The sequence below is a fragment of the Enhydra lutris genome, unplaced genomic scaffold (assembly GCF_002288905.1).
Source record: "Enhydra lutris kenyoni isolate GAN:26980312 unplaced genomic scaffold, ASM228890v2 scaffoldscaffold23, whole genome shotgun sequence".
Taxonomy (NCBI): Eukaryota; Metazoa; Chordata; class Mammalia; order Carnivora; family Mustelidae; genus Enhydra; species Enhydra lutris.
In genome coordinates, this window is record NW_019154107.1 from 19,444,640 (window position 1) to 19,471,649 (window position 27,010).

The window sequence follows — 27,010 nt, forward strand, 5'->3', positions numbered from 1 at the left end:
GACCTGGTGAGGCAGAGCTGCAAAGAAACTTCCCCATACAGTCTACACCTTTAAAGGAGCCCAGAATGTGTGTTGGCCGGGGGGAGTTGCCCACGTTTCGCGCCCTGCAGGGAAGATACACATCATACCAGTGGTGCTGTAAGTGTCTGTTCAAAGTCCCAGCTTCGTCCCTGAGATCCTTAGAAACCATTTTGGAAAGAGACCCTTTTCATGAAGCAGTGCGGGTCATTTCTAAATAGTCCTGGATTGTCCATTTATCCTACATATCCAAGGATGACATAGAGGGACATTAAGTGGAACCTCAGTGGGAATGATTGAGTTTGCAACTGACATGGCGGACTGGAATCTCCTAGGCCACTTGATGTATAAGGATGATGGCCATCTGGATCTTGCAAGAGCTGAGTGTTTAAGATCATTTTACACGGAATTTCACAAATATACAAAAGTCAATTTTACTCATTTTTCTAGCCACAAATGTAGCTCCACCTTCTGGATTTTAAAACAAATTCCCCTTGCGTAGATTCTAACACATGGGGTGCAATTTTCAGTTCATCTCTCAAACTGCTTTGGTGTCCACTATGTGAAAAGACTACTTCCTTGGTCATAAAAAGCCAGTTTTCTCTCACTTTTGAGAGACTTGTCAGGAACAGTCAAGGTTTTGTTTTGTTTTTTTGTTTTTACTCAACCTTTGAAAATAAAATCTGCAGTATCTTTTTTTTTTAAAGATTTTATTTATTTGACAGAGAGATCACAAGCAGGCAGAGAGAGGGGTAAGCAGCCTTCCCACTGAGCAGAGAGCCCGATGCGGGGCTCGATCCCAGGACCCTAAGATCATGACCTGAGCCAAAGGCAGAGGCTTAACCCACTGAGCCACCCAGGCACCCCAAATCTGCAGTATCTTAAGATTACTTTAAATATGTGATGACTATATGTGGTGAAATGCTTTCAGTAACTCGTAATTAGATAACATCCAGCTTGGGGAGAGCAAAAAAGTACTTTTTACTAGAGAAAATGTAATGAGAGGTTACCATCAACTTAAGGCAGAGTACCACCACTTTACAAACATAAAATTGCAGCTTTACAAAAATCCGAGTTAGTACTTACATTTGAATACACTAATTTTACATACTTAAAGTCTTTAATTGAAAAAACAACAGCAACAACTCAATTGAAAATTGACAAACAGGACAGAATTCCTTGCCAAAAATAGTCATTAAAAGCTAATGAATAGTTACAGAATGTATTTTACATTGACTTTTTTTAAAGTGAAATTTTCTCTTAAGGTCACAGAGTAAAAGGCATAAAATAGGAGCTATTAATTACGTTGTAATGTTGAATACTGGGTTTGGGTTGCTATTTTAATGGTATTTATTCTGTATTCTGTATCTATGTGGTCTGACATTCCTTTCCCTTATTCTTCTTTAGAATTTTTTCGAGTAAGCACAATGCCGTTTTTAAAAAGATTTTATTTACTTATTTGGCAGAGAGAGAGAGATCACAAGTAGGCAGGCAGAGAGAAGGGGGAGGCAGGCTCCCTGCTGAGCAGCAATCCTGATGCGGGACTTGATGCTAGGACCCTGAGATCATGACCTGAGCCCAAGGCAGAGGCTTAACCCACTGAGCCACCCAGCTGCCCCCACAATGCCATTTTTAAACTATTCAATGATCACGCAAGAAGCGAAAGCACAGCACAGGAATATAATCTTTATTGTATTTTAAATAAAAACAGAGCAGATAGCAAGTTCACGAGGTATATTTGATTATTATTCCTTTAAAATCAGGCCTCAATAACAATAATCAAAAGCAAGCCTTAACCAAACAAATATTTTGGTCACTATTATAATCTTCAAGGGCACAAAAGCCAGCAGTGCAAAGTAAAAGAAAGGTAATGGCTATAAGAATTTTTGACGTGCCAAAAAACGTATTATCACCGCATGAAACTCTTTCCTTGTATTTTCTTAATATTCTTCTTAAACATTGAAAAATTATTCAGCAATATAGCAAACATGCACATAGTATTCCTACAAGAATACCATCACTGTCTTAATATTGTCAGTACTAATACTAAGCCTTTCTTTCCCCTCAAAATGCAATGAATCGTGGTTCCACTCCCTATGTATATTAGTGTTAGTGGTAATACGTAAAATTTTGTTTTCCAGCGTAAATAACCAGATTGACTTAGTGTTTGGTGACCAGTTGTCAGACCAACTATCTACCACCATCTATTTTCTCATCTTTTATTTTCTTAATAAATACAACTACATTTCATAAGCCCTGAGATATTCATTAACCTGCTAATGATTGTATACTTTTAATTTATACTTGACTCTACTCAATTTGAACCCCATGTAGTATTTCAATTACTTACAGATGGTTATAACTAAACGAATCACAAAATTAACTATCTATATAGTTACATGGCTAGTAAGGCCTTTAACTAATAGTTGCATATTTTATGCATTTTTTTACTTGGTAGGAGCAATGCTTAAACTGACAGTTCTCCATCAGCAATAGGTGCTTTTCATTTTGCTTATTTCTGTGTGGATAACCAGATTCATTCTCTTCTTGTAAAATAATTCTTTATTTCTTCCCCAAATACGTTAGCTGTCCAACTGAACAGGTGCCAAAAGTAACTTAGAATTCACACAGTACATTGGTAATTCCAATGCTGAGAGAGAAATAAGCATATAATAGGGATCCCATAGAGCTAAGGCTCTATGTGACTCATATGTGAGTCAGTGTAAGGCGGCTGTCAGTTTCCTGTACTTTTCAGCACACACAGTCATGAACTTTGCCGAACTAGGGAATTCAGGTTACCAGATTTATTTGGCCCTCAAGTGTAAATCCAAGAATTTTAAACTTAAAAAACTGTTTCAACAATTCTCAGAAAAAAGTAAACACATCAATGATGGTTGCTACTATAGTAATAGTTGGTGGGGGAAAAAAACCCGAACAGAATTATTTCCTACTCAATGATATGTACAACTAAGTGAGGAGAAGAAATGAAAAACTAAGAAGGGTTAGCTAGTTACCGTTTTCTGCACATTTATCTTTGCAGCTTTTTTTGGGGGGGGGTCATATATTTATCCCTGTTAACTTCTCTGTGAAAGAGAATTTTATTATCTGAACGGATTTCCCCATCTTCCTAGGTACATGCTGGTGAAAAGCCGGTGTAAATATAAGATTATATTTTCATGTCATGCCATATTTGCTTTTGTTTTTTGCCAACAATAAATTTTTCCTATTTGAATAATGCCAGATAGAATATGAGATCATCTGCCAACTCACTATGAGATCGCTTGCTTATAATATTCTGTTTTCATTGGTAGCTTTTGAAGCATATTGCGCACTTGTCATCTAACACATTACTAAGAAACTACTACTCTTTTTAGAAAGGACACACTGACAAATTCTTAAGTTAATGGCTTTGGCCGAACATTCTTAGTCTGTTACAGGACAATAGCAATAGCGAAAACATTGACAATACAGTTCATGGTTCGGTTCTCCCATCTTACGGTACAGGTTCCTGAAACACACACAAAACGAGAACTCAGATGAAATATCAGCAAAATATCGAAATTGCGAGGGAATATATATACACATTTTTCATCAGTTTTAATATATTATTTCCTGTAATCTGCTAAATCTTCACATTTCATCTCTCTCTGAAGGCATACTTGTGGCTAGGTACAAAACTATCCTATTGATAGCCTTCTCAAAATTTAATTAGAGATAAATGAGCATTTGATCATAAGTGCACTGTTCGACCCTGCCGGAAGTTGGATTCTGTATGAATCAGCTTAAGGTCTCTTACCATCAGATGTAGTATCCCAAAAACATGAACTGGCTGTGTGAAAGCCATAGGCACTCCTCTGGACCACTGCACAGGTCACTAAAAATAAAGTTGCAGCGTGAGAACACTAACGAAGGAAAAGATATCTCAGAAATCTGAGTGTTTGAGTTCAGAGCTCTACAAGCTGTAAAAAGGACAGAAAACAAAGCTTTCGGCAAACAGAAAAAAAATAAGTCCTCTTGATGATCTACCACCACGATTCTGACCCCACTGGATCCAGTCTGTTGCCCACTGCCATGACCACTGGTGATTATGCTGCAGGAAAAATCTGGGCCAAATCACGTGCCTCATTCCCTGGGCATAATCCAAACACAAAAAAATGAAGAAAAGATTGCACTGTCTAAACAACTACCGTGTGGCGCTTTGCCATCCTATGTATGTGTGGGGAGGCACGGAGCTCCTGATGGGGAGACCGCAGGGCTGAGTGGGTCTCCGTGGAAGGAGGCAGCTGATACAAACGTAAACCGGGCTGCTGTCAAGGACAGGCAGGTGGCTGGCAGGAGCTCCAAGTGCTTCCGAGTAGCGAAAGCTCTCCATCTTTTAGGTATTACCAGATACTCTCATTGGAGCAGTAAGCCGGAAGTCCTTCGCATCCTATTAGAATCCAACTTGTCTATTACTCATTTACAGTCTCTAAGTTCAGAGAAGACCGTGAGGACAAAGGGGAGCAAACTAGGGAGGAAGGTCACTGATACTTACCAATATATTTATAAGCTTTTCCCAACTTAACCAAATGTGTCAAGGATTGCTCCACTATGCTTGCGGTCCACTGGTTGATGTTGTTCTGGTTATAATCTTCACCACCCAAGACCCCATCTATACACTAAAAGGGCAGAGGACAGTTAAAGACCTGTACAAACCATAGCAAAAATTTATTCAAAACAAAAAAAATAACCCCAAAAAGCATCTTAGAAAATAGGCATCTGGAAAATACTTATTATGTCCTGTCTCCAGCTGTTTTAGAATTTTCAGAGTGTTCCTGCGTGTATCATCTCACTCTCTGAGATACTATGGGCCATATAAAGATCAACAGGATGTGGCCTCTGTTGGAAAGAACTAGCAGAGAAGCTAATAAAAGAAATCTGTAACACAAGAAAGACTAATCGAGGATGATAAGCTATGTCATAAAAGGATTATGGAGGGGAGTGGAGATTAAGAAAGGGTGATATTAATTGGTTGAAGGTTGGCTTTGAAACAGCTGGGATTTGAAGAGGTTTCGGATGCTAGAAATAAAGCAGGAGTCCAATTTAAAAAGCGAATTCTCATGTGTAAAAATTATATTTTTGTTTATATTATGTAATTACTCAGCCATAAAGCTACCACCTCCTGCCACTAAAAGTAAATGAACAAACACCACTTTTCAGGTGCCCCAGCATAAGACCGTTGAATAATTTTCCAGTGCTCACTCATATCCACCTCTGGATGGTTAAGGCCACTGGTTTAGCGTCACAAACTTAGGTGTAAGGTCACTTCTGCCACCTACTCACTGTGACCTTTTGCAAGTGACTTCACCTCTTGGAGCCCCTGTTTTCCTAATCCTTAAGAGATAAGATCCTCATCAGGTTATTGTGAGGATGGAGTGAGATGAATGTCAAGCGCTCAAGTCCAGTGACTGAGACAGAGTAAGCCCACATGTAACCTTACAGATCACCATCGTCACCCTTATCACTGCTGCTGTTCTATTCCTTCCGGCGTTATTGAGATGTAACTGACCTATAACAGTGTCTAAGTTCAAGGTGTACAATGTGATGACCTGATACACAAATACACTAGGAAATGATCACAATAAGGTTAGTTATGTAACATATCCATCCCTCCATGCAGTTACCACTTTGTGTCTTTGTGGTAGAAACATTTAAAATCTACTCTCAGCAGGTTTGGAGCACACAATGCTGTGTTGTTAATCGCAGCCATCCTGCTATACTACGGAGTTCGAACACATGAGTCTGAACTTGAAAAATATGGCAGGATCTTCAGGGGCCTGTCTAGCTTTCTCAGACCTCGGCTTGATCCTAGCTGTATAAGGCCAGCCCTGGGTGAGTTCTGGGTGAGCTTGTGCCCTAGAACATTCAGACAGGTGAGGTACTGTCTTAGGATGGACTGAGGAGGTGCTCAGTGCCCAGAAGGCAAGCCAACCCAGCCCAGACTTAGAGGCAGGTAGGGCCTGCTAGGACACAGCCTCAGCCACCATACCTATAATACAAGGTTGCCTTCTGGGCCAGCTCAATTTTCCCCTGGGATTTGGCACAGTGAAAAATGACTCAGGACTATTAAAAGTGTTCATAAATACCTTACCCCACCGTGTAGTCTGTATGGGATACCACTACAGTAATTCAAGTTTCTCTGCCAGGATTGATTGCCAAATAGAACTTCTTGTCTGTTTGCCTACTAGAAGGACCAGATTTCATGTTTCAAATACTTAAGGTTTTGATTTAGCATCATATCTGTGTCTATAAGATGGTAAGTGATTATTTTTCCAATTAAATTTGGCTACAAAAGCATATTTCTAGCATCTTTTGACATATATTTTACATATAGTTTACCTATATAAAAGCGTGTGTGTGTGAGACATACACACACACACACACACTTTTATAGCATTAACATTTAAACTAATATTTGGCCTACCAGAATAAAACTACTTTTATTCAAAAGACAGAACATCAGTTTTACAAAACAGCAAACCAGTTTTCTAGACTAATACTCCAATATCACTTTCAGAGTAAGCTCCAGGATGCCTGAGAGCATACAACAAAACAGCTTTCTAAGGCCCATCTCTATGAAGCACCCCCATAAAAACTGAGTAAATATTAAAAATCTTGTTTGAATAGTAAGGTTTCTAACTTTGTACTGGAAGTCAAAACAGCTTTTTAAAGTTTCCATCAACGTAGCAAGCTTCAAGACGAACGAGATGTGCAACTCACCTCTTTAACAATATTGTGCGCTTCATCAGCGTTGAATCCAACCTAAGGGGGAAACAAAAGATACAGCTGCTTTCAACACAGAGTTCCTTTTATTTCTAGCTGTGACAACACGCAGAATACCCTAGGCTGGCCTGGGCAGGTCTTAGTGACAGCAGACCGTAGTGGTAAGGAGAGTCAGTTCTTTTTTTTTTTTTTTTTTAAGTTTATTTATTTATTTATTTGAGAGACAGAGTGTGAGAGTGGAGAGTTCAGAGGGAAGCAGACTCACTGCCAAGCAGGGAGCCCGATGTGGGACTCGATCCTGGGACTCCAGGATCATGACCTGAGCCGAAGGCAGTTGCTTAACCAACTGAGCCACCCAGGTGTCCCAAGGGGGGTCAGTTCTACCCAGGCTGCTAATCCCACCGAGAATACTTTTTTTTTTAAGATTTTATTTATTTATTTGACGGAGAGAGATCACAAGTAGGCAGACAGGCAGAGAGAGAGGGGGAAGCAGGCTTCCCGCTAAGCAGAGAGCCCGATGCGGGGCTTGATCCCAGAACCCTGAGATCATGACCTGAGCCGAAGGCAGAGGCTTTAACCCACTGAGCCACCCAGGAGTCCCCCACCGAGAACACTTCAAAAGTTGTGGGATGCTTTCCCTACCAACCTCCCTCAAGATTTGATTCATAAGGGCTGTGGCATAGCTTTGGCAATCACATTTTTTTAAAAGGTGCTTTACTGGTGATTTTGATGGATGTCCTAGATTGAGAAGCTTTGTATTGTAAAGCTCAGGAAATAGCAGGAAGAGGATATAAAGAAAGAGGTATACACATACGTCAGTATATAGGAAAAGACCACAGCAAGTAAGAATGAGGTGGTTCATGAGAAGAGACTGATTAATAGACTGTTTTCAATTTTGTTTTTTAAGTTACATGGGACAAAAATGTGGCTTCTCTGAGTTAAAGGTTACAAAAATGCTTGATCTAAATTAATGTCACTTTACTACTGTAACAGGCCTGGCAAATTAGCCTTTGCTGTGAAGTGGCTTGACAGAATTCTGAGTTAAAAGCAACTATTAATGACATCCAAGTGTCCTAGAGTAGGGAACCAGGCTATGTGACTAAGACTGCAGTCCAAACTCAAACTCTTTAGGTAATACGTGATTTGTTTCCATGGAGACGTTTTAGGTGCTTTATGACATCACCATTTTTGTAAATCTCCCTGTGCAACTTAAAATTAGTTTAAAAAAAAACCCATCCTGGAAAAGTATCATTTTGAGTATAGATTTAAATTATTTTCAACTCATTTAATTACACCAGAGAATTCCCCAACAACAAAGGAATAAAATCCTAAACAATTAGAGTTGTGGAAACAGCTCTCACATTTTGACCCTCTCAAAATTATCATTTTACCTTAAAATAAGGTTATTATCTATTTGCAAAAGTGACCTATGAATGTCCATTTCACTTCAATTTGGAAGGGCACCAAAAAATCAGGTAGTACCAGGTGGCCATGGTAACACATGTAATTTTATTTCTTTTAAAATATATTTAGGAAGTACTACCATACAGAACCCTCTTAGGAGTCAGGAGACTAGCACTTGTTGGGGGATATGTCTGTCTGAGAGTGAAACTGCTTGTGCCTCAATTTGTAAAATAAGACTACTTTCCCAGCAACGTACAAGTATGTCTGCTACCTGCATCACAAAAGTAATGAATTTAAGTGTGGTTGTAGCTTCAGCAGAATCCCACCTACAGACAGATGGACAGAAAGCCCTTTCCAGGGCTCTAATAACACACCATTTTCTGTGGCACCTCCTCCAGGTGCCTACTTTCATTTCACTGCATCATTCACCTGTGGCTGAACAGAAAATGTCATTGTCTATTCTGCCCTTCAGGCCTGTCAAAGGTTATGCTGGGATCCAAAAGGCCTTATCCTCCTAAAGGTTAAGTGAAGCCTGAGTTGTAGGTGTGTAGTCAGAGGCCTGGGTTCAAATAGAGCATGTCATCCCGGCCAGTTTTCACTTTGGGCAATTCACTTAGTCGCCATGAAAGTCAGAGTCCCCATCAGTAACAGGAAGATAACTGACATCATGGGGTTCTGGCGAGGTGCCGGGAAGCCTGAGTCAGTAAGCAAGGGCTCCTAATCCATGAACCACCTCCTCCCAGCCCACCCAGGCCACAGTGCCACCGAGCGGCTCTGCCATCCCAGCCCACCCAGGCCACAGTGCCACCGAGCGGCTCTGCCATCGGGGCCTCGCTCGCGAGGCGGCCGCACCTGCTTCGGGTACGCCAAGGGGCGGAGGAAACGGCCGGGCAGACAGGCTTCTAAGGCCAGTCTCAGACGGGCGGCGCCCGACACCCCATCCCCACCCCACGCACCCCGAGTCCGGCCTTCCACCCCTCGGCCCCGATTCCCCTCCCGGCCCGCGTTCTCCCAGTCGCCCCTGCCACCCGGACTCTCAGCCCACCCTCAGGGTCCCGGGGTCGGGGGCTAGGGCTAGGCCGGGTCGGGGACCGGGGCCAGGCCGGGAGGGGCGGGTCCCGGCCAGAAGGGGAGGGGAAGACCCGGGCCCGGAGGGAGCCGCACCCCTACTCCCGGGGCCGCCCCGGCGCCGGGAGACCACCCGGCCGAGACGCCTCGCCGAGGCGGGCGGGGGCGGGGGTCGCTCGCGGGCGGCCGAGGGGCGGTACCTCGTCGCAGTGGCGGTGGTAGTCCTCCATGGTGGCGCCGACTCTCCCGAGGGGCGGAGCGGCGGGCGGGTCAAACTCCACCGCAGCACTGGGGCCTCCAAGGTGGCTCCGCCTCCATTTATGTAGGGAGGCGGTCCCCACGAAGGCCCCGCCTTTGCGTCGTAACGGCGCCACCTCGTCGGTAGCGCGGGAGGCTTCTGCGCGACTGGAGGCGTCCACGGTTTGCCTGGGACCTTCCTGGCTACTGGGCTGGTTGGTGAAGCGCTGGGGACTGTGACCCTGTGGGTCTGACGGGGTGACCCAGTGTCAGGACTCCGCAGTGTCGGTTGAGTGCCCACTGCTGTGTTTATGTATACGTATTATTTCGTCATCATCTAGCCAATAAACGCAGTTAATGTAACAGTGAAGAAGCTACTGTGATTTCTTCACTCACTAGCTACATTACTTGCGTGAACTAACCTCCCACAGCCTCGTAGGAAAATTTAATGTTATACCTATTTCACGGTTGATTGTAAGACTCACATACAATGTTTATATACATAACTCTTAAAAGTAAACGCTCCTACACCGGTGCTCCTCGATGACTATATAAAAAGAAATAATTGATTTATAGGAAAGGAGGTGCAAATATCCTAAATTATAAAATTTAGCGGAACAATGATTACATTTATCTAAACACAGTATACTAAGTTCCAGATGATCCTCAGGATTTCCTCATGTAAACTCAAAATAACCCAACAGGTTTCCAGCTGGTACTGTATCATCCCATTTTTTAACATGACACTGAGATACAGAGAGTTGAAGCCATTTGTGGAAGTTTATCTATCCAGTAAATAATAGAAGAAGGATTTAAACTCAAAGAGTCTGATAGCAGCACCCAAGATCTTAACCTAAATTAGTTTCCTATTGCTGCTATAACCAATTACCATAAATTAAGTGGCTCTAAGTGGCACAAACATTATTATTATTATCATTATTATTAAAAGATTTATTTATTTGACACAAATCACAAATAGGCAGAGAGGCAGGCAGAGAGAGAGAGGGGGAAGCAGGCTCCCTGCTGAGCAGAGATCCCAATGTGGGGCTCAATCCCAGGACCCTGAGATCATGACCTGAGCCAAAGGCAGAGGCTTAACCCACTGAGCCACCCAGGTGCCCCCAAACTTATTATTCTTAAAACTTATTATTTCACAGTGCTAGAGGGCAGAAGTCTAAAATGGGTCTGCAGGACTGCCTTCCTTCTGGAGACTCTAGGGGAGAATCCATTTACTTGCCTTTACACCTTCTAGAAACTGCCTGCCTTCCTTGGCTCATGACCCCTTCCTCCATCTTCAAAGCTGGCAGTTCAGTATCTTTTCTCCTCTCTGACCTCTACTTCCATCCTCATGTCTTCTCCTCCTGTCTCCCTCTCAAGTTCCTGAACTTCATCATCTCTGTAAAGTGCCTTTTGTTAGTGAGAAGACATAGTCACAGGTTCTAGGGATTTTCAGAGGTGGACATCCTCTGTGGGGTAGGAGTTGGGGGGAAAGGTAGAGGATGCATTACTCAGCTTATCACAACCATTACTCTCCTAAATTGAGGTTGGAAAGTTCATTACTATTCTAGTCCAACTCTTATTTTACAAGTAAAAGTAGAACTCAGAGAGGCACATAATTTGGGCAAGGACATGTGGTTATTAGCCGGACTCCGGGGCTTCTGAATCTCAGGTCTCTGCCTTCTCTGCTCTCGTTTTTGTTTGTTTGTTTGTTTGTTTGTTTTGTTTTGTTTTGTTTTTTAAAGATTTTATTTTATTTGTTTGACAGACAGATCACAAGTAGGCAGAGAGGCAGGCAGAGAGAGAGGAGGAAGCAGGCTCCTCGCTGAGCAGAGAGCTCGACGTGGGGCTTGATCCCAGGACCCTGGGATCATGACCTGAGCTGAAGGCAGAGGCTTTAACCCACTGAGCCACCCAGGCACCCCTCTGCTCTCGTTTTATGAGCTCGGCTGAACAAAACTGGCCTGTGTACTTCATTGTGTGCACTTTGTTACCAGGTTCTCCTAAATTGTGCTTCATGTCCGAGTTACTGCAGAAAAGCAGCATTTGTCATTCATAGAGGAAGACTGTTTCTCCTTTTTCAGGATATTTTGCATACCGAAGTTATTGCAATATGGGGACAGGTATCATGCCTACTTGTTTTGCAATCACAGTGAAACAGGTAATTCCCATAAGAAAACTCTTCTAGAATTAGAAAGTATTTAGTTCACTTCAGGACGATTCATCTTTGAGAACCAGAGTTTGTTTTTCAAGTTATGAGGTACCACTTTGAGAATGAAAAATTCTTCATACTTCAACACGACACTGAAAATCACGGTTATTAATGTTCTCACCAGTAGACCATCATATGTTTTATGACTACTGGTGGGCCTCTCTAATTTGTAGTGCTAACCCTGCTTGGCTATGTGTTCTGTTTTGGGCATGCGTCTATAATCTTTTTGTTTCTAGTATGCGAGCTACTGTAAATCAAGACTTTCACACAGTACTATTTTAAAGCCTTTACAATATCTGGTCCCAATATGACAGCACAGCACAAACCATTATTACCAAAGAAAATTGCAAGGAAACACCATTTTCCTAATTATCAGAACTGATGACCAAGAGTAGAACACTACTTTTTAAATTGCTTTATTTAGGATGAACATGGATCAACAATAGGACAGGGAATAGAAGATATAAATGGAATAAGAAGTTACAGTGCTCATATCTACTTCCTTTCCTTTCCAAAGCACTGATCGCCAGTGTAGACACGTGAGGAGAAATGTCCTCTCTGTGACGATCACTATGCTATAAAATTAGTCTTTGCAGGACTGAAAAGAACAGGAAGTGAACCTTGGCTGCAAATCAGAATCACAAGAGGAGATTTAAAAAATGATCTAGGCTAGACCCCACCTCCTGAGATTCTGATTTAATTGCTCTGGAGAGGAGCATGGCATCAGGAGTTTTTCAAAAGCTTCCCCCGGTGACTATAACGTGTAGTCCGGGTTGAGAACGTTTGGTGCAAAATCCTTTCTTTACCCCAAAACAAGGTAAGTTGGCTTTTTCTGGTAAGACTTAAACAGAGTTCTGCCAGAAGTTAGAGAAGGAAGCCTTATTAATTCCTGGGGCTTCTTTGTGACCTACAATTTGGTCATTTATTCATTCATCAAATGTTCGCTTAGCACCCACTCTGTGCCAGGCATTGTGTTAGAGCAGTGGTTCTCAATTGGGGGGAATTTTTCCCTTTTGGGCTCCTGCAAACATTTGATAACGTCTGGAGATGCTTTCGGCCATCCTAGTTAGTGCGGATACCACTGACATAATGAGTAGAGGCCACGGATGCTGCCGAACATCCCACAATGCGCACAGGGTAGTGTCCCCACAACAAATCCTATTTTACACAAAATAATAGTGTTAGAGTTGAAAGACAGGAAAAACTCCCTGTGTCCATGGCATTCATGTGTATTTGCAGATATATATGTATACATGTATATGGGACGTCAGGTAGCGAGAAGCGTTACAAAGATGATTTAAGCAAAGTGAGGGTAATGAGGTGTGATGAGGGAGAGGCTATTTGGGTTGAGTTGATAAGGCAAGGCTGCTCCGAAAAAATGTTTAAGCGATCATCTGAGTGATGTGAAGGAGTTAGATGGGAACATGAAAGTTAGATTAGAAGTTGGATTCAAAATGGGAAGTTAGATGAGAGAACTTTGTGTTTTCTCAGAGCAGAAGGGACTTGCCCTAATTTCAACATGAAACCGGTTATGGAGGCCTTGAGCTCCGGTCACGTTCAGCTCTTGGAAGCGTGAGAAGAGTAGGATTAATCAGGGTTGGGATGTCTCTAGGTGGTTTTAGCTGAGGAAGAGAGGAACGTGGGGTTTGAAGGCATTTTCAGAGGAGGGAGTGTGCTGATAGATCACGGACTCCAAGCTGAGTAAGTAGCAACAAACAGTGAAAATGCAACAGGGCCATGGCATCCGAGGTCCAAGCAGGGTCAGAGAATTACTGCGGTGAGCATTTTAGGAGAAATGGGATGGGAAGAAAGAGAGTGAGGGTCAGAGAGTCGGATGACTGAAAAGAACTTGGTGCCTTCATTATACCATTATCTCACGGTACCATGGGCCTACAAGCCAGGGGAGAGGGGCATTACCAGGAGTCACAGAAGTTTGGTATTGGTGTCCCAGCAGGGGGACACTGCTTTCATCAGCTTCTGTGGCTTTTATTTGATGTCCTTCTCTGGCTTTTTGGTATTGGGGTGGTCAGGATATGAGTGAAAAGGGATCGCTGAGTACAAAGCCGAGGTTGCTGTACCATGATTAGCACACTGGCAAGGGGGAGGTAAGCAGGCACCTGGGAAGAAGAAGAAAGACTTGCCTGTACAGGATGATGCCTTCCCTGCAGACTCATAGATTCCTGCCTATAGAGAGGAAGACTTTCTTCCGTAAAAAGACTTGTCTATACAAGTTGATGCCTTTCCTGCACACTCAGATTCTATATGAGATATCCAGCCTATGTTTTTTCCTCTCTTTCCTGTCCTGGTCTGTGCCATGAATTTTTATCATGATTCAGTACTTGTTCATGCAGCAAAAGGTGAAATGTAATTTGCTTGTTCACACGGTTGCAGGACAGCCATGAGAATGTTTTTGGCTAAGGTTTAGGGAATTCATTTATTTGTGTGCTTCGGTCCCTCCTCTCGCCATTTCTAGTGAAAGGGGCAATTTTCGAACCGTTTGTCGAACTAAGAATTTCACTCACATTATGGGCAATCCGCGCCCCAGCTCATGCACAAATTACAAACTTGAAACAAATCTCAGGGCTCAGCATATTTCCTAACATCACAGAGGGGAAAAAGAAAATCTTATTTAGTGTCTCTCTTTAAGTGGAAAGAAATGCTGACCTTTTGATCCGGGGTATAGACTATGACCCTATTGTGCCTTATGGTGCATTGTTGCCCTGAAGGGAACTATAAACTGATAAAAAATAAACATATTTCATGAGTCAGTTCTATACTGATTCAGAGAAAGAGCAGGTGCAAGGAAACCTATTAAATCTCATCCAGCTCTTAATTTCTGTGATTCTGCTAAACCATGTCTCATAAAGGACATTTCTTGATGATTTTGAAGGGCTGGATAAGGTATTTATGAGCATAAAATGCCTTCATTAAGTTTAGTCATTTTTGCTCTTCACAGATCTGCGTCCTTATCAGAGGAAATAATTCATTGTCCATGTTTATATGCTAATGACCCTCTTCATAGTCAAAGCACATTATAAATATTTATTCATAGGCCAGATGAGAACCTTTAAAGTGGTTAATTTTAAAACAAAGCAACTTTTGTATGGGGAGAAAATAACACTGAATATGAACAAAATGAGCATTTTGTGCCCTGGTTTCCCCATAACAAAGCATTTGCTAAGAACTAACGCTGATCATGTCTGCTGATTCATATTCTGCTTATTCATGATCCATCTCTAGTGTTCAAATGCATAATAAAATATAAACATGTACAGATTGACCTCAGTTGACACGAATGGATTGTGTGTATATTTCTCATTGTAATAAGCATCATTATATACCCTCTTCCTCAGGTCAAGATATGGATGATACAGATGTTGAATAATGGGCTGAGACTACGTGATTAAACACATTTCCTATTCCACTATTCCAAGCTCTAAAACTTAGGGATCAGCACGAATGGAAATATTCAAGGCCCAACTCTCTCTTTCCAGACACAGACAAGGGCATGGAGAACAGTAAAAACTGTTCCCAAAGGGCTTTCTGTCCCCCCAGGTCTCACCTCTGTTTCACCCCTAGGTTATGTTTGATGGAATGGGGGATTCAGAGCCTGGAGAGCGGCAGTCTCTATGGTAAGGACATTGGGTCCACGTGGCAGCCATTTGTTCAAATGGGAAGAAGGCCCTCACTGGGAGGTTTGCCCCAGGGACATCTCTCCCGGAGTCATTATGGAATTTGGTTTTGGGCTGTTTCTTTTGGAACCAACACAAAGTGAAAAAAGCTATTATTTTCTTTGATTCTTTGTTAGCTAAACATTTAACACTTAAATGTATCCAACTCATTTGGCTTTTCTCTACCTACATCACACTGGTAGAAAATTCCCCTCAGCGAATGACTTGCGCCTCCATAATACCTGTCAGGCCTCCACCCACAGCAGACCTTTCAGAGCAGCGGGGGAAACCTCTGACAGTTCTCTGGTCTGCTCAGCATTGGTTCTCCACCTCGGCTCTTATACGCTTTCTCTCACTCTCCAACCCTGTGACTCCAGAACTTTCCTGTCACTATCTGCATATTTCTTCCCACTTCACCAAGAAATGGAATCCATCACCCAAGGCCTCCTTTCACTCCTTGCCACCTTCCATAAGAGCACACTTGCATGCCTCGCTGTTCTCTGCTTCTCTTATCACAGAAGTGGGAATCCCTCTACCAGTTCTTTGACATCTCTTTCCTTCTTACAGAGTATGGAAAAATATTTTTCTTCTTCTTTCTCCTTTGTTTTTCATCTCACTCCTTCTAGGGTTTATTGGAACTGCTCACCTGTTTGTCTTGTATCTGTCACGCAAGTGTGTAAACCTCCCAACCAGGCACCTGGTCTATTCTGCTTCTTATTGTATTTCTAGAGCAGAGAATGCCAGATTCAAAAAATGCTTTTTGTTGTTGTTGTTGTTTTTAAGGAATGAATGAGAGCTAAGAAGGATAAATGGTGCAGCAGAGTGGTGTTATGGAACCCAGAATGTTCTATGGTACCATTTCAATTATTTTGTTCCTTTTGAGCTCTCCTATGTGAGTCTTTTTCTTTTTTAAAGATTTTATTTATTTATTTGACAGAGAGAAATCACAAGTAGGCAGAGAGGCAGGCAGAGAGAGAGGAGGAAACAGGCTCCCTGCTGAGCATAAAGCCTGATGTGGGGCTTGAACCCAGGACCTGGGATCATGACCTGAGCTGAAGGCAGCGGCTTAACCCACTGAGCCACCCAGGCGCCCCCTCCTATGTGAGTCTTTACTGATAAGTTGTCTTTCATCAACAAAGCTGTGGTGCTCTTGGAACACTTACCTGTAGTTGCTTGTTTATTTCTAGGCCAACACAGTCTATGTCCTTGACCACTTGTCAAGTTTATGGCATTCATACTGTGTCATGCTACCAAGGGACTATGAACATGTAAATTTCTCAGTGAATTATTTATCAGAGAGTTTATAATAAAACTCTACTTGAGAAGAGGAAGCTACAGGAGAAAATGTTTTGATAGAATTATACTTACTTATTCCTTTATATTTCCTGGAGCATTGCACAGTCCATAAGAGATACCAATGACATGGTTGGAAACAGTGTGCTTTACCAAAAGAAAAGCATTCAGCCATTTATATAAACAAGGAAAGTGAAGGTCAGCTTCAGAAAATAGTATGTCATCCACTAGGGGGAAAAAAACCTGTTTAAGCCCTATCATTTAGAGGTTATATTTGAGGTCAAAATAAAATGAATCATTCACCTCCAGCTATCACATGTCACATTGTGAATTTTTCTTGAAGACAAGTAGGAGGAAAAAGCAGTGTAAAATCTGTTTCTGTGTCACCTCATACCTCTGTAGGCTAAAACGAATTTTGGTGTTTTGTCTTTGCCCAGTAGACTTTGATTTTTTAAAATTTGGTATAAAATTAATTACATATTTTTATTTTAAATAACTATCTCAATAAGTGTTTGTTGATGGCTTGCTATGTTGTAACACTAGCTTGGACTTTGAGGGATGAGAGAAAGGAAGATGATGCTTTAACTGAGCTGACTCGTGGAAGAGGGCAGATGGTAACCAGGCTAAGGGTGGTGAAACCGCCAGGAAGAAGTACCAGAATGTTCAAAAGCATGAGGCATGAAAAAGTACAATGAATGTAGAAGGCTACAGATGCTTCCATTTGGCTAGAGAAGTGGTACATGTAGAGATATAAAAGTAGGACTCCTGAATATGGTGGGGGGGATACAAGGAGTGAGGAGAAAAAGGAGCACCGAGGATGAAATATGAGGAAACGCTCACACCCAAGAGGTGAGCATCAGAAGAGCCTCCCAAAAAGAGAGAGAAAGAGCAATTATAGAAGAAGTGATATCACACACTGAAAAAAATCCACAGAGTGATAAAGTAGATAAGTTACACTCATGACTAATTTTTCACCCTTCTTGTATCTACTCCTAGTATTATGTAAATTTTCAGTGCCCTCCCACTCTGAATCTAGGCTTGATCACATGACATACCTTACCCAGTGGAACGTTAGCAGATGTGACACAAACAGATCTGGAAAGCAGCTTGCACAACTGGGCCTGTGCTCTTGCATCTCTGCTAGGAGAAGGACTAGCCTTGGTAGCTCACTGGACACAGCAGAAGGATAAGCCACCATCAGCTAAGCCTAGCCTACATCAACCGACCTCCATCTGACCTGCACACTTAACGTCGAAACACTCAGTGATTGTTGTTTTAAGCCACTAACTTCTGGAGTGATTTGTTAAATAAAAAATAGTGTACTTTTTCACTGAGCTGTGAAGAAAGAAATAAGAGTTGGAATAAAGATAAGTTTCCAAGAAAGAAGAGAGAAGACGAAGAAAAGTGAAACCAGGAGTTCCCATATTATGGCTTCTGTATAAATACAAGAGGGTATTGATTCTGGGAGTTTGCAAAGTCATGGGTCAAACAGTGAGAAGAGTGATAGACCTTAGTTGTTGCTATTAGGTGAAGAGAGGGAAGAGTTACTCCAGTATGGAGTCGAACTCAGGATATTTTACCAACTAAAGCTTAAAATAAATTTGTATGTATTTGTATGATTTCTCTAGATAGGTTTGTAATCCAGGTCTAGGGGTAGGTGGGCAGCTGGAGGGACTCTAGATTGGAATGCTGCACGGCAGTGTAGGGCAATATGGTAGAAAGCAAGATCTATTGAATTATGTAAAGACCAGATAGGAAAAGAAGTTGTATCAGTACAGCTGTGTGATACAGCCATGAGCACCAGAAAACCTCACTGTATGTAATAGCTCAAGTAAGGACGAGATGATTTTTCTCATACAAAGAAAATCCTGAAGAATGGATCCTAGGGTCATGGTGTAACTCCAGTCATCACTGTAGCATCAATATGTCATTCTTTTTCATCATCCTTGTCACATGGCTGTGATCTTTGTGGGTGCAGTGCAGTGGCTGAACAATTGTCTCATCACGTTTGAGTCGGAGGCTGGAAGGAGGAGGGAGCCAAGGGCTCTCTCTTAATGAAGATTTCTTCAGGAAGGGAAATATTCCACTGTGACTTCCCCCAACCTCTTCAGACAGAACTGTGTCACACTTCACCCCTCCTTGCAAAGGTGACCAGAAATTCAAGGTCTCATTTTTCCAGCATCTATCATACACCCCCATTGATTGCTCAGGGAGGAGGGGGTTTGATATGGAAATGAACCAGTGTATAGTGTCTGCTACAGAAGTGAGATCAGGAAGGAGCTGACACAATGCAGGCAAACAGAGGAATCAAAGATAGAAACTTTCAACGAACTTGAATATCGGACATGGTAAAAAATATGAGAAGGCTAGAGATATTGGAGGTTAAAAATTCTGGTGTGAAGGAATTTGGGGAATGAAAGATCATCATTGAAGAGCCCACGAGAGTAAAGTTTCTTCAAACTGAGAAGGTCAAAGAAAAATCATACTAGAAAGAATCTTCTGTATGGATATTGGCATTTCTCAGGATGATAGAGACGCTTGGGGCTTAAGTAAAAAGTTAGTGTTGTATATTATGTATACTATTATATCAGTAAAGAAAACAAGCACATGTCTAAAACCTTCAAGAAATCAGGATGAGTCCAAAGAAAATCAGACAGCAGGTCCAAGAGAAAGTTAATATTCACCGATCACATCAAATAAGTACTGCTAAATGTCATCCCTCAAATGATAATCATCGATAATTTTTTGGAAGTCTGTTGATTGGCTTGGTGACCTTCCTGATGTGGGATGGGCTCAGTTTACTTCAGCTTTCCTCATTCATATGTCTCTGGTCGGCTGTCTGGTCTAGGGTTGTCTCAGGTGGAATGATGAGGCCCTTCTCCTTGTGCCCTCTCACCTTCTATCAGATGAGCTGGGACTTATTCTCATATAGAGGAACGAGTCCAAGAGAGAAAGCAGAAGTGCAAGGTTTCTTGCCACCTAGGCTCAGACTCGGAACAATATCACTTCTTCTGCATTGTGTTGGCTAAAACAAGTCACAAGTTGGCCCACATTTAAAAGGTAAAGGAAAAGGACTCCACCTCTTCAAGCGAGGAGCTGAAATATCACAACTCAAGGGGCGTAGATACGGGAGACAGAGGACCGGAGCCATTTTGGCTATTGGTCTACCATGTTGTTTATTTTCTCAAGTCATTTATTGAGATTCATGACCACGGTAAGTCTGACTATATCTACTTCATGAAAATAAGCATAAGTGCTTATAGTTTGACTAAGTGGCTTCTCTTAGATTATTGAGATGGGATCATCTGAAATGGCCATAGGTGGTAGTTATAAATATGAATGGACATAAGCCACTTAGAAGTTTGAAGAATTCTCTGTTTCTATGTTAAATTCCAACTCTAGTAGTTATTATGCATACTGATCTCTTTTGCCTTTTCTTTTTGTTTAAACTTTTTTTCTTTTTTAAAAGATTTTAGTTATTTATTTGACAGACAGAGATCACAAGTAGGCAGAGAGGCAGGCAGAGAGAGAGGAGGAAGAAGGCTCCCCGCTGAGCAGAGAGCCTGGTGTGGGACTTGATCCCAGGACCCTGAGATCATGACCTGAGCCAAAGGCAGAGGCTTAACCCACTGAGCTATTCAGACGCCCCTCTTTTGCCTTTTCTTTAATAACAACTTTATTCTCATCTTGCCAGCCAGGTAATACATACAGAGTCACTAATGAGCTGCTTGGCTCTCATGTGCCTGATTTATTAAGCCACTTGTTAGAACGCTTGAAGCTCAGGCAGACAGTTAGAGCTTTCTGCTATTTTCACAAGAGTGCTGAGAAAGGGGAGAGATCATTTTGTAAACCCGGTGATCCTCCACACATCTGACACAAACAATATCAAACTTGGTGTTCTCAAAGCTGTGACTACCAAATGTTCTCCCGACTGTTCTCCAGTCAGAGCATACACACGTCCATCTGTGTCAGTGTGCCTCCTTCTCTCCCTTCCTCTTCCCCTCTCCTCCTGCCCCTTCTCCAAGTTAGCTCTGTGTGAACACAGGTTTAGGAAAGAGTAAAAGAACACTCGGCCTGCTTTCCCTGGGTGAGTGAGTTTCTCTAACAATGATGCTCCCAAGTGCCACAAAGAAGCTGTTGTCAGGTTGTGGAACCAGAGTGGGAACCCAGTTCCCTCACTGATTGTTCTTTGATGCATTACTTCGGGAGCCATGAAACAGAGGAGATTTAAGACCAATAATAGTTCTTCACAGAGTTCAATGAAACAAATTTTCCCTTGAAAGTCACTTTATTTCCAGTGGTACTTTCCATGCCAGTGTGTTAAAAAAATGTCACTGAATCAAGCTTTTTATTAACTTGTCAGTATATCCAAAGTGTTCTACAGAACCTCCATGGGGGATTTTCTTGTCTTTTAAACCTACACATTGCCACATAGGCTTTCCTCCCTAATTAGCCCTGACAGGTTCTCTTTAGAGGAGCTATCCCACTCTCCAAGTACAAGAGGGAACATGTGGGTGGAAATAGATTTGGATCATTTGCTAGACATGGAAAGAGAAACCAACAGCACTAATGGCATATGGCTGGGAAGGGAATATTGGACAAATAAGTCCGGGGCAGTGAAGTCATATAAGTCAACAGTGGATTGAGGTAATCACACAGGCGGCTCATTCCAAAAGAACTAGAACATCTTGGATCCTCTGGGGACTGAGATTTTCCCCAGCTCAGGGTCATGTTACTGAGTCCACAACCCTAGTCCACACTGTGGGATCTGAGATTTTTTTTTTTTTTTTGTAGCTACCATTACTTACTTCATGGAAGTCTTGGCTAGTCAGTTACTTGGTGTCTGGGTGTTTTCTGGAGTACATCTTCCTCGATTGCACAGATTTTTATGGCCCTGCACTGTGGATGCCCATTTGGTTTCCTGTCCTTTTCCCCATTCCAGTATACTCAGATTTTGAAGAGATCATGAATATGCTTTCATGTCACTAGAAATTCATTTGCTTTGTCTCAGGTAAAATCCAAATTCATGTGATATGCACAAAAATAGGCCCGAACCCTGTTGGGTAGATTTGGTAGCATCAGCCCTACTCTTTGGCCCAGAAGATTCCCATCTCCGAAGCATGATTTTGAGGTGTTAGACCCTGTCTACCACTCAGACGTTTAAATGAACAGCTCCCCAGGTTCCTGTTACTAAAGAATCACTTTGACCAGATCAAAGTTTGAAATAAAATCATTTGCAATTTCCATTCAAATTCTACATTGTAACCAAACCTATTTTTGAAAGTTAAGATAGTGTACTGTTGGACCTCTGGTTTCAGCTTCAACATGTAAAGAGCTTTGGACATTGCCCTCTTTTCTATGACTAGAAAAAGGCTGAAATAAAAATCAGTGATTTTTCTTGGACCCTTCAGAGAACTGAGGTTGTAGGGCAGACCACCACCCCCACATTCAGAGAAAGGTAAATCCAGAGTCACAGCCAAGATCTGTTTACCTAGAGTAGATATGGCTAGAGATATAAACTGGTAGGAACACTTACCTGGTAATTTTGAGGAATTGCTGGAGGCTGAGTGAGGACCAGGACGAGAGAGAGAAACCGGCAAGTAATGCACTTTTGTGGGGGGCCCATACTTTTGGGGGGTTTGCCTCCAAGAACCCCATTAGGTTCTCATGGTGAAGAGCTGAAGAAGATTCTGTGGGAGCTCTGACAGTGAAAGGGGAAAGAGTAGCCACTGTGAAACGTGCCCAGAATATTCTCTGATAAAGGCCTACTCTACTGAGCGTAAGGACTTCACCAGAGCCTTATCCCACTTTGAGGAAGGGCATTTCTCCTACTTCATTCCAATCTAGCCTTCCTTTCTTGCCTACAAGGGGAAAAATAAAGCTAAGAAATGCTTGTGGAGGTCACAGCCCAGGAACATGGGCCCATGAAAAGACTGAGATTTCACCATTAGCTTACAGAATGCTTATGCTCATCAACACCTTACTACCACACCAACAGGGCTCCAGCATAATAATGGTAGATTTCAGCCAAAAGAGCAGCAAAAAGGAGACGCTCTCTGGAGGAGGAGTACCTAGGGAAGCCCGAAGTCAACAGGGGAGACAAAAACAAGGACACTGGAGGAATTTGAAGCCTCTGGCCCCTATAGCTACAGGAAAGTATTAAACAGAACCAGATTAACTCCTAGCCAGATTGACATGGAACCTCATGCAAAAGGCCTATTAACCAGTCTCCATTATCCATATGGTATGTCTGGCTTTCGAGAAGAACATTCAAGCTATGTTGAAAGACAATAAAAACCACAGTCTGAAAAGACAAACACCAGAACCCTCCTTGGTTCTGACAGATTTGTGGATGATCGGACAGTGGATTTAAAAGAACTACGATTGGGGCGCCTGGGTGGCTCAGTGGTTAAAGCCTCTGCCTTCGGCTCAGGTCATGATCTCAGGGTCCTGGGATCAAGTCCCGCATCGGGCTCTCTGCTCAGCAGGGAGCCTGCCTCCTCCTCCTGTCTCTCTCTGCCTGCCTCTCTGCCTGCTTGTGATCTGCCTGTCAAATAAATAAAAAAAAAAATCTTAAAAAAAAAAAGAACTATGATTGATATGTTAAGGGCTATGATGGATAAAATAGACAACATGCAAGAGCAGATGAGTAATTGGAGAGATGGCAAGTCTAAGAGTAAAAAGAATGCTAGAAATCAAAAACGTTGCAACAGAAATGAGAAATTCCTTTGATGGGCTTGTCAGTAGCCTGGACGTGACCGGGGAAAAGAATCAGTGAGCTGCGACACAGATCAGTAGAAACTTTCCAACCTGAAATGCAGAGATAGCATACTATCTGAAAACCTTTAGCAACATAAAAACCAGTAATTTTCCCCATAATTATATTTACCAAGCAATTAAAACCAATTTTGAGAAGAAATATGAGATTGCATAAGGACTATGCCTCTCAATTAAAAAACTGTATTGTCCGTAAAATGTCTCAACAAGCTGATTACTTATAATCAACTAAATTTGAAAGAGGAGGAGGCTTTCCAGCAAAGGCATTAATTAGTGTCTTATTTGAGACAACTGGAATTATTACGGAAGCAACATGTGCGTATTGGTTCAGCTGTTTTAGCAAAGACTAAATAACAATGGCTTTAATAAGAAGGAAGGTTTATTTTTCTTCTGTGTGAAAGTCCAAGCTGATCGATAGATAGATAAAGGAGTCCTGGTGAACAGGGTTAACACGAAACTCACATACCTTTCTTCCTGCTGCTCTACAAATCCCTTGGTTGTTTCCCTCATCCTCAGAGTCAAAGGAGACTCAACACCACCACGTCAGTATTAACCCATGGGTGACAAAAGGGAATATGAAATAGGGGCCAGACATCTTCCTTTTAAGGATATGACTCGAGAGTTGCACACAGTCCATTGTCACCACAACTAGCTGCAAGGGGGTCTGGGAAATGTCTTTAGCTAAGTGGCTACCTAGTTTAAAAAGGGGGAGGCCTCTAGTACTAAAAAAATAAAAAGAAATAATGAATATTGGGTACGTTTAGCAGTCCAGGCCACAGTTCACTCTTTGGCCACCCAAGTATCCATGAATACCACTTTCCCCAGGGAAACAACACAAGAAGTCACGTAGTTATTTTATCTAACTCAAAACTCAGCATTTCTGGGTGATGCATAGTTCTTTTTTTTTTTTAATTTTTATTTAAATTCCAGTTAGTTAACCTACAGTGTCATATTAGTTTCAGGTGTACAATAACACAGTGATTCAACACTTCAAGGTGATGCATGGTTCTGACGCTGAGGTTCGGATTTGACTTCTCATGGTCTGGCAACCCTGTAAATGTACAGACAAATGACCAGCCGCCTCACCATCTCATATACCGTAGTGAGGAGGGACAAGATAACTACAGTTAAAGCTCCCATTCTGGGAAGAGGAAGAATGGAAACATGTGACACTCATTATCCATAGCAGGTAGCAAATTTTGCTGCAAAATGTTTTGGTGGAGAAGGGCTAGCTCTAGACAGGTTTCTAGAACTGAGATCCACTCTTAGTAGAGATGGTAATAAGCTCAAAATAGAGATTTTAGTGCTTGCCTAGTTTACTATCACAGGTTTAGTGAAAATAAACAATGTCAATTTATTATTGTAGACCAAGCACATAAAACAAACCTCTACTCTGTCCAGTTCCTAGAAAATGCAAATGTGTGTGTATGTGTGTGTGTGTTCTGGAAAACAAGAAAGTGAGCCCTTTGTACCTCCAGAAACTATGAGGAATCACAGAGGGCAAGAGCAATGATATATGATTTAAGCATGTACCGAAAACCCAAAATATGCCCAGGGAAGAAACTTATTCCCAGCTCCACTTTTAAGGAATTCCAAACTAAAACAGTGAGTATACTCAGATATAAAAGCAAGTCTGTACTTTTGATTTGCTAAGGAATTGGGAATCGGAGGTAGCTAGCCTCTGACTCCTTCCTTCCTCAAAGCAGTTCTTAACAAAGGGTGAGTCTTGTTTCAAAGTTCTAAGTCTGTAGGTACTTTTTTCTGCTGATATGTCGAACTCTACAATTCACAGCTCAGTAGAGACTTCTAAGGCAAGAAAATATACAACCAGTAACTAGATGCAATGCTTATCCTGGGTATTTGCTTGCAGAGTAAATATCCATGCGAGCTGTTTGCTCTTTCGACATTCCAGTGTAATGAAGATGTTTGGACTATGTAATATGGTCAGAGAAATGTCTTGTGCATATACAACTTATACTAAATGAGTGTTCTTTCCAAACAAGAAAAAAGCCAGAAGTAAAAATATTCCCGGAGTGACAGATGTTAAACTGTTCGCTTCCTCCTCACAAAAAAAAAATTAAAATGGCGGGCGCGTGTTTTTAGGAGCATTTTCCACAGGAGATCAGAGAAGCCATTACAGGCTTACAGATGACTTCATGGCATTTGATAAGAATAAGAAGCGCTTCTATGGATTGAACACAGCTAGAAAAGGCTGTGTGGATGAATACTACTTTAGGATGTTGGACATCTGGATTCTGGCAGGAAGGATTATAAAATTATGAAATTATTTCTATTTTTAATTGATTTCTAATAAAATCATTCTTAAATGATGTATCTAGTTCTCCTTTTTTGATCATTGCACACCTTCTTGTAATCATATTAAGTACCTACTATATGTCACGTACCTCTAAGCCATAAAATAAGCACAAAGATGCCCTCATGGAGCTTATGAGCTAGAGGGGAATAAAAGATATTTCAGGTCAAATTTTGTAAAAATATTGAGAGCAAATACATATTGACTGCCCCATGTTTCAAACAAGTGCTGTCTTTCTCAACAAGCCGGGAATGCCTATGTTAGGAGAAGTGTGACAGCAGGTAGGAGGTCTGAAATTCCTCAATTTCTTCAGCATTCAAGAAGCACAGCCTGAATACCCTCGTTTAGAGGGAGAGATAAATCCTCTACAATTAGCCCACTTTTCCCCTAAAGGGGCTGAACTGGGAGAGAAAGGAGACAGCACAGGACTGAGCTAATAATTTTCCACAAACACCTTGAATCTTGCTTCCAGCTCTGACAGGAACCAATTTTAGTGATGTATATATAAGAACTGGCTTTAGTAATGGGGCCAATTCCTTCATTTTCTGGATGAGGTTACTGAGGTCAGAGAGGTCCAGTGCCCTGCCTAAGCTCCCACAAAGAATACGTTGGCAGATCTGGACACAGAATTTGGTTTTCCTAGTGTCTCATTCAATGTTTATTCCACTCAATTCTATTTGTCCATCTTTTTTTTTTCCCCAAGCACAGGGCTTAATTGTTATGCTTATAGTAACCGTTTACTATGAAAACATCTGGTGATCTCCCATTTGACAGCTGGCATCCCAAATTCTAAGTATTTGAGCAACTGAAACAGAAAGGACAAAGTGAGGGATTCTCTCACTTTTTAAGGAGAATATCTGGATGGTATCCATGATCACTACTTTTTAATGTTGTTAAGTATAGCTGTATTTTGAATTCAAACTGTACCGCGCAATGATAAATGCTTCTCTACCATAAATGTCAAGATAGAAGACAGGGAGACAGGGTGAGCCCTGCCACATGTCCTGGGAGTGTTACTGGAAGTTCAGCTTAGAGACTTTGTCTCATCCCTTCAAAGCTCATTCCATGTGCTTTTAACATTCATTTAAATTCCCTTCCTGCTTAAGATGCTGAAGACTGAAATCTAGAACTTGTCAATAAACCCACCCAAAGCATCACAGCCAGTAAAGGGGTGAATCTGGGCTTGAAGTCAGGTCCAACCCTTTTTTTTTTTTTTTTTGAAGATTTTATTTATTTATTTGACAGAGTTCGTTCACA

The 27,010-nt window shown here is 41.8% G+C and overlaps 1 protein-coding gene across 1 annotated transcript in view; it reads right to left on the reverse strand.

Annotated features, from left to right (window-relative positions):
- Positions 1–1,690: 1,690 nt before the first annotated feature.
- The window catches only part of LOC111150390 (dynein light chain Tctex-type 3), a 43,221-nt gene continuing 17,901 nt past the window's right edge, over positions 1,691–27,010 (reverse strand). Inside the window, exons 2-6 of the mRNA XM_022507815.1 lie at positions 9,453–9,739; positions 6,778–6,819; positions 4,553–4,676; positions 3,815–3,892; positions 1,691–3,526 (exon numbers count right to left, since the gene is read on the reverse strand). Of these exons, the coding sequence (XP_022363523.1) occupies positions 3,450–3,526; positions 3,815–3,892; positions 4,553–4,676; positions 6,778–6,819; positions 9,453–9,739 (608 nt within the window). The 3' untranslated portion in view covers positions 1,691–3,449. The remainder of the gene's footprint in view (positions 3,527–3,814; positions 3,893–4,552; positions 4,677–6,777; positions 6,820–9,452; positions 9,740–27,010) is intronic.